We start from the raw sequence: 15,414 nt of genomic DNA on the forward strand, positions 1-15,414 counted from the left end.
TATATTTTTTTAAAAACCTTTAATAAAATTTAAGACAAGTATAATGAAAAAAAGTATATAATTTAAATCAATTTAAATATTCCTTAATGGATTTTTTTTTGTCTCACTCTGTAACACCATACAATGCAACAACATTTTTACTTTATGCATATGGTATTTAGCCAAAATTCAAAGTAGGTTTTCCAACATAAAAAAAAAAATGATGTTGGGTCTTGAACATTTGATTAATGGAAGCCCAAAATGGAATGAGTTATAAATCAAAGATGCCTAAATCTATCATGGAAAAAGATAAAAACAGTTTAAAAATTCTTATTGTTGGGTTTAATTAATTATTTCACTTTCGTCAGAAAGATCATTGAGCCTGTACACATATCAGATAAATATCTGAGGAACATAGAGATGAGATCTCCCATGTCCTCCATCACTGCCCTTGACATACTGAAGAGTAATGGGCACATGACCTTTAGTGTTTATGGTCCTTGCCACTGGAACAGCCTGTCAGTTTATCCATCCAGTTTGACACTTGTCCTATTCATGTTGTTTTTCCACCATTTGTACTCTTTCATTTTTACATGCAATTGCCTCATTCCCGCTACACAGTATGAAGTTGAAATAACCACCATTGTCAAAGAATACATTTTAAAATCATTTTATTTTAAAGAAGCTTGACTTAAACTTAAATAGAAAATAAAAAGTTTATACAAAAATGAAAAAGAACATCAGTACATCAGTAAAATGTTTGACTTAAAAGACGTAAGTAAAGTAAAACATATTGAGGTATGAGCAAACTAAATCAGCAATTGCAACCACAAAATAACATGTAAAACATTTGAGAGGACTTTAAAATGGCAAAACACTTCAAGCACCAAGGCATAGGTTAGATTTATTCCTAGATTCATTCTCAATCAGATCTCATTCTTTGCATTAACTAGCCCTGAGATTATATTTCACCTTAAATAAAAGATGATGGCATTTATACATTTAAAAAAATGCTATATTAGCTATGAAGAATAAAAAGTTAAAATTTAAATTTTGAGCTAGTGAATATGCACAGGCAAACCATATGCAATGGGTGCAGCACCAATTATATGTTTTAAATGTGTGGCATTACGTGATTGGGCTAAATGCTGAAGAAGGGAGGAGCCAGACCCTGAAGAGAGCCAGGACTGCAGAAGAGCCGACGTAAAACGATCTAAATCACGATCTGTCACATCCCACAGGTTACCGAGCACTAACGGGCTGGTGAAGAGACAAAATAAACATTTAATAATAAAGCAAATCATAAGTAACTACACAAAATATTTGTATACATAGATGTGGACATTACCATCCTGCGCTCAGGTAGCTGAGGATGATCCCCGTTCCCTCCTGATGGCCATGAACACTGAGAGCAGCACTACTGCAGCCAAACAGAAGAGCTACAGCCCGAACAGACCCTTTCATAACCCTCTGAGCATCCAGAAAACGGGCACCTGCACCATGTCCAATGTAACTATAGAGAAATACACATACATACTATCAAGCACATGTAGTCTCTTTATATTTCATCATTTATTCTGTAGTAAATAACTCTTAGCAGTATCATTTACATGTAGAGGTCTTTGGTGGTCACAGCCTCATGTAGTTTATCTGGATCAGGAGCAGTTCCACAAACCCCCTGCCACATCCGCTCACTGGCCAATAACAGACAGAGATAGCAGATTGGAAATGGGACCAGTTACACAACTGTGGCAGTCAGGGTGCATATTTTGTACACTTACCCAGTAAACCATTCTTTAAAGCGATTCTCGGTGTCAGGGAGGTTTCTATCTGGGTTTAGCACATAGTAAACTTTCTCAGGGTTCACACCACGTGACAGAACACAACTTGAATCCATCTGAGAAAAGAAATTAGAAAAACGGTTCATCCTAAAAATGAAGAAAGTCAATCATAAAGGTTCAGAATGACATGAGTGAATAAATTATGACAAAATACATCTTTTCCTTTCAGTGGAACTGAATGGAGACAGGCTGTTGAGCTTTTTCAGGACAATGGAACTGGAAGTTCAAAAATTCTAACTCGTTTCCAGATTTTAGCACTCATTCCTGAGCACTGTTTAAAAATAGAGCAAAATTTGAATTGTTACTTGATATAAATATTGACTTTCATTCCATCATTGGTGCATACCAATAGAAAAGCACAGCCAGGACATTCTGCCAAATAACTCTTTTGTTTCATGGAAGTAATATTAATTTAAAAATGTGAATGATGGATGAACTCATTTCAATAAGCTAAAACTTTACTATGTGTATTAAATACTGTCCATGTTTTGCTTGCAATAAGTAGCATATACCTCTTTCAGATGACTGTGTCCAAGTACTGCATGTAATGAGGGCATACGAGTGACGGAACGAGACTTCAGACAAGCAATGTTCTCCCATGGCAACCTTTGTAAGTACTGTAAAAACACAAAACTTCTAGTAAGATCAAAACATGCATATGGAATCAGCTCAAAACAAATTCAAATCGCCTATAAAATAGTCACGTCTGTATTATTTCACACAAGTGGATATTATTAGTGTACCTTGTCTAAGATCAGAACTGTATGTCCCTTTGGTTCCTCCATTCCTTTCAGTTTAGTCACACCGCACTGCAGAAGCCTCAGGAAATCTTTGTCCTGCTGACCCATGCCCTCTACAAGACACTGCAGGTCTGGCAAGGACAGGAGTGGAGATGCCGAGAGAACCACCTTCAGGGAGAAAGAAGAAATGAAAAAGCACTACAGGTGAGAACATGTGATGATCAAACTAATGATCAAACATACCCTGAGAATGTCCTGTGTGATCTTTGTTCCTTTCAGTGCCTTTTGGAAACCCTTCACCTGAACTTCAAGTTCAGGGTCAGAGGCTAAAGGCAGGAGTAGAGTTCGCCACACCCCTAAAGCCTCTTGCATCTCCTCAAGCATTTTCTGATGGACAGAGAAAGAAATTACAATCAGTATATCCAACATCCTCCCTTTATATTAATAATTTTCTAACTGTCAAAGATCTTGTCGCACCTCTACACGGACATCCAATGACTTCCTTCCTTCCCACCACAGTGATTTCTCAGCCACCATGCTCACTTCTTTTTGCCCCTTCAAGACTCCATCCATTTCTTGCAGAAGCATGGCAACAGACCGCTATAAAGGTCAAATATAAACTAAATTTGTGCAAACATCTCCATTTACTTCTCATTGTGAAATGACTATTTTAACGTTTTAAAACTCTTAGCTGTACTGCATTAGGTAATACATATATATATAGAAGAACTAAGAACATCAGCACACAATCTCGCTGTACCTCTCTGTTTGCAGTAGGGATTCGAACAGTGATTGGGGTAGAGCCACGCTCCAGTCGAGTCAGAAGTATAGTGTTGCCAATTTCATCAGGATACACCCCCGCGAGTGACAGCATGCACACTGTTATTCCTAAAGCAAATATACATCACATTATTATTCTGTATTATTCTCAGAACACATAGCAAAATCAATCAATTAAATTACATTACCACCATGAAACTATGTTGCATATTTCATTCAAATGTTTTGTTGTCCCTATGAAAAAGTTAGGTCATTAGGTCTCTTTCAGAAGCACAGATAGAATTCCCAATTCTAATAATTTGGGTTAGGGTATTACAGAGAGCTTTACTGTATGTGGCCATCTTGCTTAAAGGGATAGCACACCCAAAAATGAAAACTGTCATGATTTACTCCCTATCATGTTGTTCCAAATCTGCATGACTGACTTTCTTTTGCAGGACACAAAGGATGATATTTTGAAGAATGTTGATAATCAAACTTGACTTCCATTCTATTGATAAAAGGCTACAATGGGAGTCAATGGAATGGTGTTTGGTTATCATTATTCCTCCAAATATCTTCCATGGTGTTTTTTTAAAAGGACTATCACTTTAATTTTCAGATGAAGTTATTACCTGCTGGCAGATCTTTCATCTGCTGTGTGAACTGCTGACAGTGTGTCTGTGGGAACTGTGTTGGGTGTGATGATGCGAAGGAAAATATCTGCTCCAGCGCAGAGAGTTTTTGAGACTGTGTCACCCCAGACGTTTCCTCCAGACTCAAAGCGCCAAGACCATCTGCTACATCATTACAAGATTTCTTCAGCTTCCTACAGAGACAGGATAGAAGAGGTTCTGTTCCTCGTCCAAATAGTTTAGAATGCACGCTATCACTTTTTTTCAGCCGAAATGTTTGTATTTCATACTAACTGGCATACCTGAACTGACTAACGACATGACGGGTCATATGGTGGCGAGTGGACACACCCAGTGACTGTGCATGCAGCATTGCTGTGGTGATGGGATCGGTCTGGCCGAGTGACTGAGCGAGGAGTGAGCAGGCGTGGGGATAAAGAGAGGGAGGCGGGAAGTGGTGGAGAAGAAGCCAAGAGGAACGCAGGTACGACTGGACCGCCTCTATGGACAGGTCAGCTAAATATGAAATAAATACACTGATGGTTACAAGACATTCAACAATTTTATCAATGACAAAATACAATATAAAAACAAACATGACTTTTCATACTTAATGGGTTAGTTCAGACAAAAATTAAAATGCCAGGCCCATAAATGACTCACCCTCATGTCGTCCCAAGCCTGTAAGACTTGGGAAGCCCGTAAGACTTTGTTCATCCGAAGATGAACAGAGGTTCATCTTCAGAACACAGTTTAAGATATTTTAGATTTAGTCAGAGAGCTTTCTGTCCCTCCTTTGAAAATGTATGTACGATATACTGTCCTTGTCCATAAAGGAAATAAAGACATCAAAGTAGTCCATGTGACATCAGTGGGAAAATACATTTTGGTCCAAAAACAACAAAAACTACGACTTTATTCAGCGTTGTATTCTCTTCCGGTTCTGTTTTCAAAACGCGTTCAGTGACGCTGATGACGTAAGACGCTGCTGACGTGTATCTGGTGCGTCCGTGTATTCGGGTTCAAATAAATATGGCTGGTCTTCCCTCCGTGTTCGAAATCGTTAGGCGTGTTTGCAAAGGTTGTTTTGTTTACAGCGTGCGTCTCCCTCAGACTGTAAATGAAGCTCAGGCGCACTGATAATACGTCGTCAGCAGCGTCTTACATCATCAGCGTCACTGAACGCGGCTCGAACCAGAAGACAATACAATGCTAAATAAAGTCATATTTTTTGATCAAAATGTATTTTCGATGCTTCAAAAAATTTTAACTAACCCACTGATGTCACATGGACTACTTTGATAAGGTCTTCATTTCCTTGCTGCACAAGGACAGTATACCGTACATACATTTTCAATGGAGGGACAGAAAGCTCTCATACTAAAATATCTTGAACTGTGTTCCGAAGATGAACGGACGTCTTATGGGCTTGGAACGACATTGTTTGACATCATTTTCATTTTTGGGTGAACTAACCCTTTAATACCTGATAGATAAGGGCACATCATCAAAAATTAAACAAATTCAATATTTATTTATTATTTAAAATAGCATTTCTATTTTCATATCTTTTAAAATATTAAAATATATCACATAAAAATATTTCTCTAAAACAAAACAAAAATTACTAGCAAAACTTTGAATGGTAGTGCACATCCCACGCGGTATTTAATTACCTAGCGGTGTAGATCCATGTGGTAGGGTTGTGTGAGATCCAGAGCCATTTTGTCCAGTTCTTCTGAGCTCACGGAAACACTCTCGCCCACCATCTGCAGCCAGATCTCTCCTCAAGACCTCACAATCAGCATCTGGGCTGCCTGGAACCACACACACAACATGAATTTAATCCAACAAGAATTAAGTCAAATAAGCAATAAAATTACATCAGTTTTGTACTACACACACACACACACACACACACACACACATACCTGTGTCATTTATCTCTGTGTCAGACCCTCTGAGCTCCTCCAGACTGACATCCAAAAGAACATTATCTTCATCCTCTTTAATCACCCTCATCCTCTCTGGCTCTTCTGTGACCTCTGAACTTTGACTCTTTTTTGATCGTCCTCTGCGTGTACGTGTCTGGGAAGATAAGGCAGTTTCTTCCTCAGAAGAGAGGCAGCTGGTAGAGGTGAGAGCTGTGCTTTTCTTAGTGGTCCGTGTCCGTCTGGAAGGTTCTGGTTCTACAGTGGGTTTCTCAACTTTGGGGTCACTAGGGATGGTGTTCAGTGCTGGTTTCAGGGTGCGAGATGTTTTGGAGTTGCAGGCGTTTCGCTTTTTCGACTTTACCACTACAGCAGGAGGAGCGGCTTCAGCGTCACTTTCATCACTAAACTCGACCTAAAACAGAACATATGCATTTAATTAACTGCCGATTTATGATTTGCAAATGTCTTACTGTCATCTTAAGAAGTCTGAAACCAATCAATGGGCCAAACCTTAAAGCGAGAACGGTTGGAACGTTTAGGTGCAGCTGGCACGAACACAGGTTTCTCTTCTGCTGGAGAAGAATCTTTGTAAACCTCGAAACATCCTTTTGGAGCAACTTTTGACTTTGTAATCCCACAATGGCTTGCAGATGCGTGTAGCGAGGGGAAGTTGACAGAAATTTCAGGCACCTCATTAGTAAAGTCAAATGCTTTTAAGTCACCAACACCAGTACTTGTGGAGATAGATTTTGACCGGGATGTCCTTGATGCTTTGGGCGTTTTAAAAATCATGGAGGATTTTGTGATGGTAATTTTGGGCACCAAGTCTTTAGCTTTCTTTGAAACTACAGTGGTCTCTTTGGTTTTCCTGCTTTCATGGTCAGCAGATCCACTCTTAATGTCAGGATGTCGTTTAACACCTTCCTCTGAAGGAGTTATTTCAGAAACGGGGCTCTTGGATCGATGCTTTGATTCAGTTTTAAGTTTTAATTGTGGTTTACTTTTCGGGGGATTCCAGCCCCATGCAGAAGAAAAGAGTTCTTCAGGTGTACACCCTTTCTTCACGGCCAATGCCAAGCAGCAGGCCACAGCTTTAGCCCCAAGTAGAGCAGCTCTGATGGGCCCAAGCTCTGGTTTCAGTGCCCCTTTATGTGTCACTGCCTTCAATCCTGCCTCTATTTCCTCCCACAGGACTGTAGCTTTCCCTTTGTCTCCTGTTCTGAGAAGCTGAAGCACAGCACCCAAATGCACTTTGCCCTGTTCCACCTGGAAAAGACACAATCCAGCTGACTTTTTAGAGCACACAAGAGCTGCCAAACTGCTTTGGAGCTTAGCTGATACACTACAGCAGCGTTTACTGGCAGATAGGCGTAGTAGGCGGGAGTTTTCGGGGTCTGTCTGGAGCTCTGCCTGTAATAGTGCCCAGTGGATACTGACTCGAGCCACACTAAGCTCACTGCAGCAGGGACAGGAGCAGGTCACTGCATGGGTCAGGCAGGAAAGCCCATGCTGACGCTTGGGCTTCAGAGGGGGAGATGCTCCTTGGCTTCCTAATCTAGACATGGCTTCCAAAGGCTCCTTGAGAAGGGCACGAGAGCTAAGGATTCCACTCAAATCCTCATCTTCCTCAAGGGTGTGACCAGAGGAAGAAGGGGCAGCTGGTCGACCTTTGCGAGGTTTTATTTTCACCTCAGACTTCTGCTGTCGCCCGTGGCCAAAATCTACACGCAAGTGAGATGAGACCAAAATATAAACTTTGTTTTTATAAATAAATACTTAATTTCTGTAAATCTAGTTTCTGTTTAGCAGCAGTGAAATAAATACATTTAAAAAAAAAAACAGTATAGTCACAAATAATGACTAGAGAGGGATCAAGGAGTCTTGATTTGGTAATCAATATTACATATTTACCTGTACAGAGATCAAGTAAGTTTCTAACTTGTTCCAGGTCCAAACTACTTGCTTCAGTTGCACCCTTCATCAACTCCAGTTCTGCTTTCAACACCAACAGCTCAGCACAGCTACAAAACAAAATATGCAATTACAAATCCACAAGAAATTTGTCTTGCATCCGAGGAGCATATCCAAGCCTACTTCAAGCTTCAGAGAAAAAGGCATTAGTTTGCCATGTCAACCCTCAATGTCAGAAATACATGTTTGGACCTGAACTCTCACACCAAAGAAATGGAGCATCCACTCACTGGCTGAGTGTCTGTAGTTTGGTGGCCAGTTTGAGAGCCTCTAGACACTGAGCTTTAGCTTCATGAATGGCTCCACTGCTGCTCCTCACAATCACCATTCTCTCGGAGCACACCAGCACCTCACTCAGCAACAGCCATTTAAAAACAACACTGTCTCCTACAGTGAGAAAACACACCAAGTTGAAAATGACAAATAAAGAAAATTCCTTTAAGTAGTCAAAACTGCTGCCGCTTGTTGTACCTTGGTCTACAAAGCGAGAGTCTGTGTTTGGTCCAGGGGCTCCATAAAATCCATTGCCCAGCAACATCATCACCAGGCTGCACAATAGCTTCAACCCTTCATATTGAGCCGTGTCTGGAGTCTTCAGTCCTACAACACAAAGCACAACATTTATCACACATACAGTACACTAATATTCTGTCCCGATCTATTAAGTTATTAAAAAATAAATTAACTACCATTCAAAAGTTTGGGGTCAGTATAAGTATTTTGATTGACTTAATACTTTTATTCAGCATTATAAAAGATTCCCATTAAAAAATTCATCAAAAAAAAAAAAAGATTTAGCACAAATTTTCAACAGTGATAAGAAGTGTCACCTGAGACCTAAATCAGCATATCATAATTGTTTTTGAAGGATTGTGGGACTCTAAAGACTGGACTAATGGCTGCTGAAAATTCTACCAACACAGCAATAAATAACATTTTGAAACATGAAAATAGAAAACAGTTATTTGAAATTGTTGTAGTACTTTGTAATATTAGTGTTTACTGTATTTTTGAACAAATAAATGAGCAAAAAATACTGACCCCAAACAAACATATTTTTTACTTTTGATTTGTAAAGCTCTACATCATTAATTTTATATTAATCAAAGCAACTTTTTTTCTTCTAGCTGTAATGAAAGTTCACACAAGACGAATGACATTTATGTGAGCTCATACATGGGATATTACTGTTCTGTTTGTGGTACCTAAATGTGCAATGTGTGTATTGGATGAGCGCTGACCATGCTGTATGATTCTCTGACGTAGTTGTGAGTCCAAAGCCTGTGTGTCCAGACTCAAGTATTCACTGGCTGTCTGCAGTGCTCGTGCCCTGAGCAGGTACCAGCTCTTAGAATGATGCTTAGCGGACTCCTTTATCACCTCCATCAGGCAGCACACACCATGCTCCACCTGTGAAAGAGAGCAGGGACAAATCAGTGGTTTTGTCAGTATGTATACAATTACAATTTAATGGACGGTTCCCAGGAGTCTAGTACTGGATAAAATTGACTCGCTGGTCCACAAACAAATATATGATTGAGTATTACCTGTCCTAAAGCATAGTGTATATGTGCTTTTTGCAGCATAGCCAGCATGGATATAACAGATGTGCCTTCAGAGCTCGAGACAGAAGTCAAACTCTGTTCTGCTTTTTGCAATTCCAACTGAAACATGCAAACAATGTTCTGGTGTAAACAACTTGTTGGAGTTTAGTATAATATAAGGATATTAATTGTCAACTGAAAAGTTTGTCCTGGTTAAAATTAATTCACCTGTGCAAGCTGAGGGGAGCCCAGATACAGCAGGATCCTGGTAGAGTGGCACAAGGCATTTGCACTATTCTGGGCATCGCCAAGGCAATGGAAAAGGGCTGCAGCGAGCTGATATGCCTCCAGAGATTGCAGGTGCTAACAGAGACATACGTATTTTTCGACATAAATACAAATGTCAAATACTTCTACCTTTCTTGGTAATGAGTTTGAGGCGGGACGTATGCTACACAGAACACCGTGAGTGATGTGGGTGTATAGTCTTACTTTTCCAATAAGTGTGTAGAGGGCAGCCATAAGTGTCATGGAATAAGCAGTCAGTTTAGGGTCTCTAACTGCAGGCACAGACCCCTTGAGTAGACTCCGCCATAGAGACAAACATCTATCCAAAGGCTCACTCAACTCTGACACACACATGAATTAAACGTTTTAGTAGATTATCCTAAAAACCAGTGCTTCTCAAACCTGTTCTGGAAATTGTTCTTGCAAATTTTCAATATGCAATATGTATTTGCTGTGTTTGAGTTTGTGGCTTACTGCTTTGAGCCAGTAGATTGAAGCGTAGGCCATCATAGACTAACTGGCTCTCTTGTGATTTCTGTTTTTCCTCATACTCTAGATCATTAGTGGGAACAGGATCCATATTCAGCTCTGTTTTATTCTCCTCCTGCACTGCACGCAATCGCTTCTCTGTGTCCACAGCCTGTTACACAAACAAAGGAAAATAAAGTGAAGCACAGGTATATAATATTTTAGGAATGTACACTGACATTCAAAAGTTTGCACGATTTAGAAAACTTAAAGAAAATTAAAAGTATTCCTGTGATGTTAATCTGAATTTTCAGCAACAATTACACCTGTCTTCAGTGTCACATAATCCCTCAGAAATCATATTTTATATGCGGATTTGGTGCCCAAGAAACATTTTATAGTATTAAACGTTGATAAAGGTTGCACTGCTTAATAATTTAGTGGAAAGTGTGATCAATTTAAAAAAAAAATAATTATTTGATGAATATAAAAGTTTAAAAGAACAGCATTTATTTGAAATAGAAATATTTTGTAACATTACAAAATGTCTTCACTGTCCTTTCTGGTCAATTTCACACCTCCTTGCTGAATAAAAGTACCCATTACTTTCAAATAAAAAAGAAAAGCAGTGCACACTAACAACCAAAATTTTTAACATATCTAGTCATTCTTTATATTAGCATAATTTTCAAGTTTTAGAACAAAAGTAAAGTATGTTAGGCACCAATAGGTTACGTTTCTTTTACTATGTAAAGTGACTTACAAACTAAATAAATAAACAGAGATTGTTTATATATTTGTCAACAAGAAAAATTTCAGGCAGATCAGACCGTTAAGATCATGAAAAAACAGATCAGTTAAATGTCAACGTTTGTCTGGTAGTGTATAAGGCACTGACCTCCTGCAGGTTGGACTCAAGAGTGCAGATGTAAAGCCACAGAGAGGCATGTGCCTTCTCATCCTTCAACCTATCAGCATTCTCTGCGGTTTCTGGCTCTGCCTCCAGCAATCGCAAAGCCTCATGTGTAAAGTCAACTGCTGAGCTGATTACCAAAAGCAAAAAAATTGTTTAAGTCCTCTATATTTACAATCTTCTATCTCTGATTCAAATGATGGATAAGCAAATATATATACAGTATATACAAAATGAATATTGTCCTGCGTTCATGGTCACCCACCAGTCAGTCTGTTGGCTGAAGTCCTGGTAGCACACAACCTGTGCCATCTCACACAGATAAGTAGCCCGTCTCAGTGTGTGTGGTGTATCTTCATGGCAGATATCTAAGAGGTCACAGAGTGTGTTGTAGCGCTCCTGCGCTGTCTCTCCAGTCTGCTCTTTATACACACGCAACTCCTCCTCTAACAAACACATCAGAACTTTCTCATCCATGAATGATTCTCCTAACCCATCCCGCAGAGTCCTGACAAAAATGACAACAAAAAAAGAAATGAGAAAGATTTTCAGCACATTCACACAACAGTACACCAGAACCATTTTCAATTAGCTAAGTGCAGGTTACCTCAGGCGTGTGTCGTCCTCTCCTGCTCGGGCAGCATCACACTTGGTTTTGACCCACAGTGACACAGGTTCTGCCAGATGGTCAAAAATCTGCATGCCCAAAACCCGAATCCAACGCACTATCCAGTCTAGAGCTTGCTCCAGCTGACCTCCACGCCGGCTACACTGCACCGTCAGCATGAAACAGCGATTTACCTGAAACATCCACAGATTACATCTATAGCCAAGATCTTATATTGTCAGTTATACATTTGCATGCTTTAAACTGAATGTACAGCTTGAAAGAGTTATATATTATAACACATAGATCAGACAACACAAATACAAGGTACTTCAAGGGCCACAGTTTTTTATGTTGCTCCTTTTTATTCTTTTTTAATCTCAACAAAAACCTTTTTTTGAAATGACCAGAGGAAGCTGTAGTTCTTACCCTATCCAGAGGAAGAGAGGGTGGGCAGTCCTTACACAGCTCCTGACACACAATCACAGCCAAACCAAAGGCTCCCTCATACAGCTTCCTGTTAAACAGCTCATACACCACATTATTCACTGCACACACTAGAAAGAAAAACAAAAACAAATGAATACATCATTCAATTTATGTGCACTTACATAACAGTACAAAAGTTTGGGGTCAGTAAGATTTATTTTTTCTCCAAGAAAATTATTTTAGTCAGTAAAGACTTTTACATTGTTGTTATAAGTTTCTATTTCAAATAAAGGCTGTTCCCTTGAACTGTCTATTCATCAAATAACCCTGAAAATAAAAGTCAAGCAGCATTTTTTAACAGCAATTTTCAACATTAATAAAAAAAAAAAGTTTCTTGAGAGCCAAATCAGCATAAGAACATGTGACACTGTATGGGGCTATTTTTATTTTAAATAAATAAAAAAACAGATATTTTAAATAGTAAAATATTTCACAATATTACCATTTTTAGTTTCAGAAATGTAGCCTTGGTGAGCATAACGCGTCTTTCAAAAACATTAAACTTTTGACTGGTAGAGTATATCTATTCTACAATGTATTCAAACATCCAATCAGATTTCAGGATGCAGCTTTCAGGAAGATGTACCTGCTTTAAGTAGGAAGTTGTCATTGTTGAGTGTCCGTAGTTCAGCAAGCATGCGTCCTGCAGTTGCCTGGCAGTACAACAGCACCCTGTCCAGAGAATCGCCCACTGACACCTGTGGACGTAAATGTTAAATGAAGGATATAAAAGTGATAAATCTAGTCAATCACTTTATCATGGCCTAAAGTAGGTTTAGTGTTTTACCTGAGATGCGTGAAGACTATCATATGTGCTAACGAAACCCTGGTAAAAGCTGAAACAAAGGGAGTACTGCACCTGCTGTGAAAATGAGTCCTGGAACGAACAAAATCTTTTAGAAATTCACATTCTAAATATGTATCAATGAGTACCAGAGAATTATACAATCTTACCTTTAGCTGTGCAAGCAGAAGTTCCTGATATTCTTCTAAAAAGGAAAAGCAAGCCAGCAATGTGGTTCTATCCATCCCTTTACACTGTCCAGCTTCCAACGCCCAAACCACTAGCTGACAAGCCTCTAATAGGGCATGAGACTCTGGGCCCAACATGGCACGGGGCAGCACCCTGAGTGCACGTGCACATTCAGTGAAAGCCTTACTACATTCACCTCCCGAGCTTAACGCACACTGCAGCTGCAATGCGCAATCCGCAAGGCTCAGAGCCGAACGCAAACCCAAATGACCATCAACCCCCTCCAGAGTGCCACGCAACAGTTCAACAGCCTCAGTTGAAAACCGGCTCTTACATAGCAGTTTACATACTTTAAACACCACCTCACACCGCACAGCCAGTGAGGAACAGGTCAGCGCAGAGTCTTGTGGGCAGAAGAGCAGTTCTCGTAATTCAGAGGTCAGAAAACTCACATCGTCGAGAGTTAAGCACCCACACGACCGTTCATGCTCCACCACCACTTCTTCTACAAACAGAGGAACTTTGGATGGGAAACAGGCTGAGCTGGACCCCTGTTCTAGGAGTTTGAAGGATAAAGCTTGTAGCTGACAGTGAAGTCGGTCCCTCGGAGAGAGGGTGGAACCACTCGTTCTGTTAGACAGGAGACTGTTCCACAGCACTGCAAAGCAATTCCGCACCAGAACATGGAAGTCCTCAGTCTGATGACAAAAATCAATAAATAAATATGAGATCTATAGAGAGCACCTGAATAATTTATTACAATTGAAAGAAATGTAACTGTTTCTAGGGTTTCCACACTTTCTGATCAAATGAATGCTCATTGTTTTTTCCAGATTAGTGGATTTTTTTTAAAATGAAAGGATACTGATTTTATTGCTATTTTTATGATTTTTTTAAGACTCAAGCATACCTCAGCAGACAAACGCTTCAGTCTGCTATACATAAGTTGGCCCAGTCGACAAGCAGGGCCGTGAGCTCCAAGGTTACAGACTTTCTGTAGGATGTGGAATACTATTTTTTCGAGATAAAATGGGTTGCTCTGCATTCCAGACACCTCGAGCAATTCAAACCCCCGGACGGCCAGTTCCACCAACTCCACTATCTGCTCCTGATGGGCAGGGTCCAGACTTCCACTGCCCAGGCGCTGGTTACATGCCCGGATGACACGATCGCACATTGTGCGATCATAAGGACCAAGCCCATCATCAACATGTTTCTGCAGCAAAAGAAAAGAAAAAACTCCTCAAGCAGTGTGCATAAACTTAGTAAAGTAACCCAAGTAAACTCAGGTTCTAACTCACTGGAAAGTGGTTCCCACTCACACAAAAAAAAAAAAAAACATTTTTTTTTTTTACCTTAAGCTTGTCATGAAGAACAACAGTTTCCTTTACACAAGATAACTGTTGGACATACTCCTCTGTTCTCAGACACTTCATTGTCATCACGGTTATGTCTGCAATGCGAAACAAACTGCTTTTTAAGTATTTCAGATACTAATAATATTTGAAGAGTTCAGATGCAAAAGCCTCTAAGTGCCATTTGAAATTTTCTTCTAAAATGATCATTTTTATCAAGCTTGTATATTTAAGTTCAGTAATTTCACTTAAATGGCAATGAAGATTACCTATTAATTGTCATTTAAGTGAATTTACTGAACTTAAATATACAAGCTTGATAAAAATGGTCATTTAAGAAGAAAATTTCAAATGGCATTTAGAGGCTTTTGCATCTGAACTCTTCATTTGTTGTAAATACGTGTGTATATAAAACTCAATACTAATATATAATGAATGACAAGTAACGTTACATGAATCTACAATGAGCAAACGTTACTACATAATATGTTTTATGATCATCTGCTATGATTTCTTTCACACTTTGCCATACAACTGCAAACTAGCATGTTAGCTAGCCCAGTGTTAATTGCTAACCAGTGTAAACAAATCAAATAAACTTAGTCTGTCACTTACCATGCTCGATTAAACGGTCAAATCTGGAGGAATAGCGACTCTATTTGAGTGTTAGGAAATGTGGCGTTCATATGTATCTTCAATAAATATAAATGTATAATGTTTTGTTATTTCGAGTCGCGCGTCGCCGTTATCAGGATGACAGCATCGGAAAACGAAGTGCTGCTCGCGCACTTGTTTAAAATACCGCAAAGCTTATCGGGAAACTGCGGGGACGAAGAAGAGCTAAGGAACTATGGGTACTGTAGTTTTTAGAATTCTAACATAAAGTCGCTACTGATTTCCTTATTTAGTAGCAATAAA

At 39.4% G+C, this 15,414-nt stretch overlaps 1 protein-coding gene across 1 annotated transcript; it reads right to left on the reverse strand.

Annotated features, from left to right (window-relative positions):
* Positions 1–633: 633 nt before the first annotated feature.
* On the reverse strand, positions 634–15,285 carry espl1 (extra spindle pole bodies like 1, separase). Its single transcript, XM_039689130.2, has 32 exons — positions 15,112–15,285; positions 14,497–14,594; positions 14,052–14,357; positions 13,123–13,839; positions 12,956–13,045; positions 12,755–12,866; positions 12,109–12,236; positions 11,680–11,873; positions 11,338–11,580; positions 11,058–11,202; positions 10,166–10,331; positions 9,896–10,032; positions 9,632–9,766; positions 9,407–9,523; positions 9,101–9,269; positions 8,331–8,459; positions 8,090–8,246; positions 7,800–7,909; positions 6,399–7,609; positions 5,886–6,300; positions 5,631–5,771; positions 4,257–4,470; positions 3,955–4,148; positions 3,321–3,448; positions 3,038–3,160; positions 2,804–2,947; positions 2,564–2,728; positions 2,333–2,437; positions 1,761–1,876; positions 1,590–1,673; positions 1,328–1,492; positions 634–1,239 (listed from the first exon to the last, which is right to left on the reverse strand). Exons 2-32 carry the CDS (start codon positions 14,581–14,583, stop codon positions 1,038–1,040), a joined length of 6,549 nt encoding a protein of 2,182 aa, XP_039545064.2. The 5' UTR covers positions 14,584–14,594; positions 15,112–15,285; the 3' UTR covers positions 634–1,037.
* Between the last annotated feature and the right edge of the window lie 129 nt (positions 15,286–15,414).

This window comes from Pimephales promelas, chromosome 8, assembly GCF_988280905.1.
Source record: "Pimephales promelas chromosome 8, fPimPro1.hap1.1, whole genome shotgun sequence".
NCBI lineage: Eukaryota > Metazoa > Chordata > Actinopteri > Cypriniformes > Leuciscidae > Pimephales > Pimephales promelas.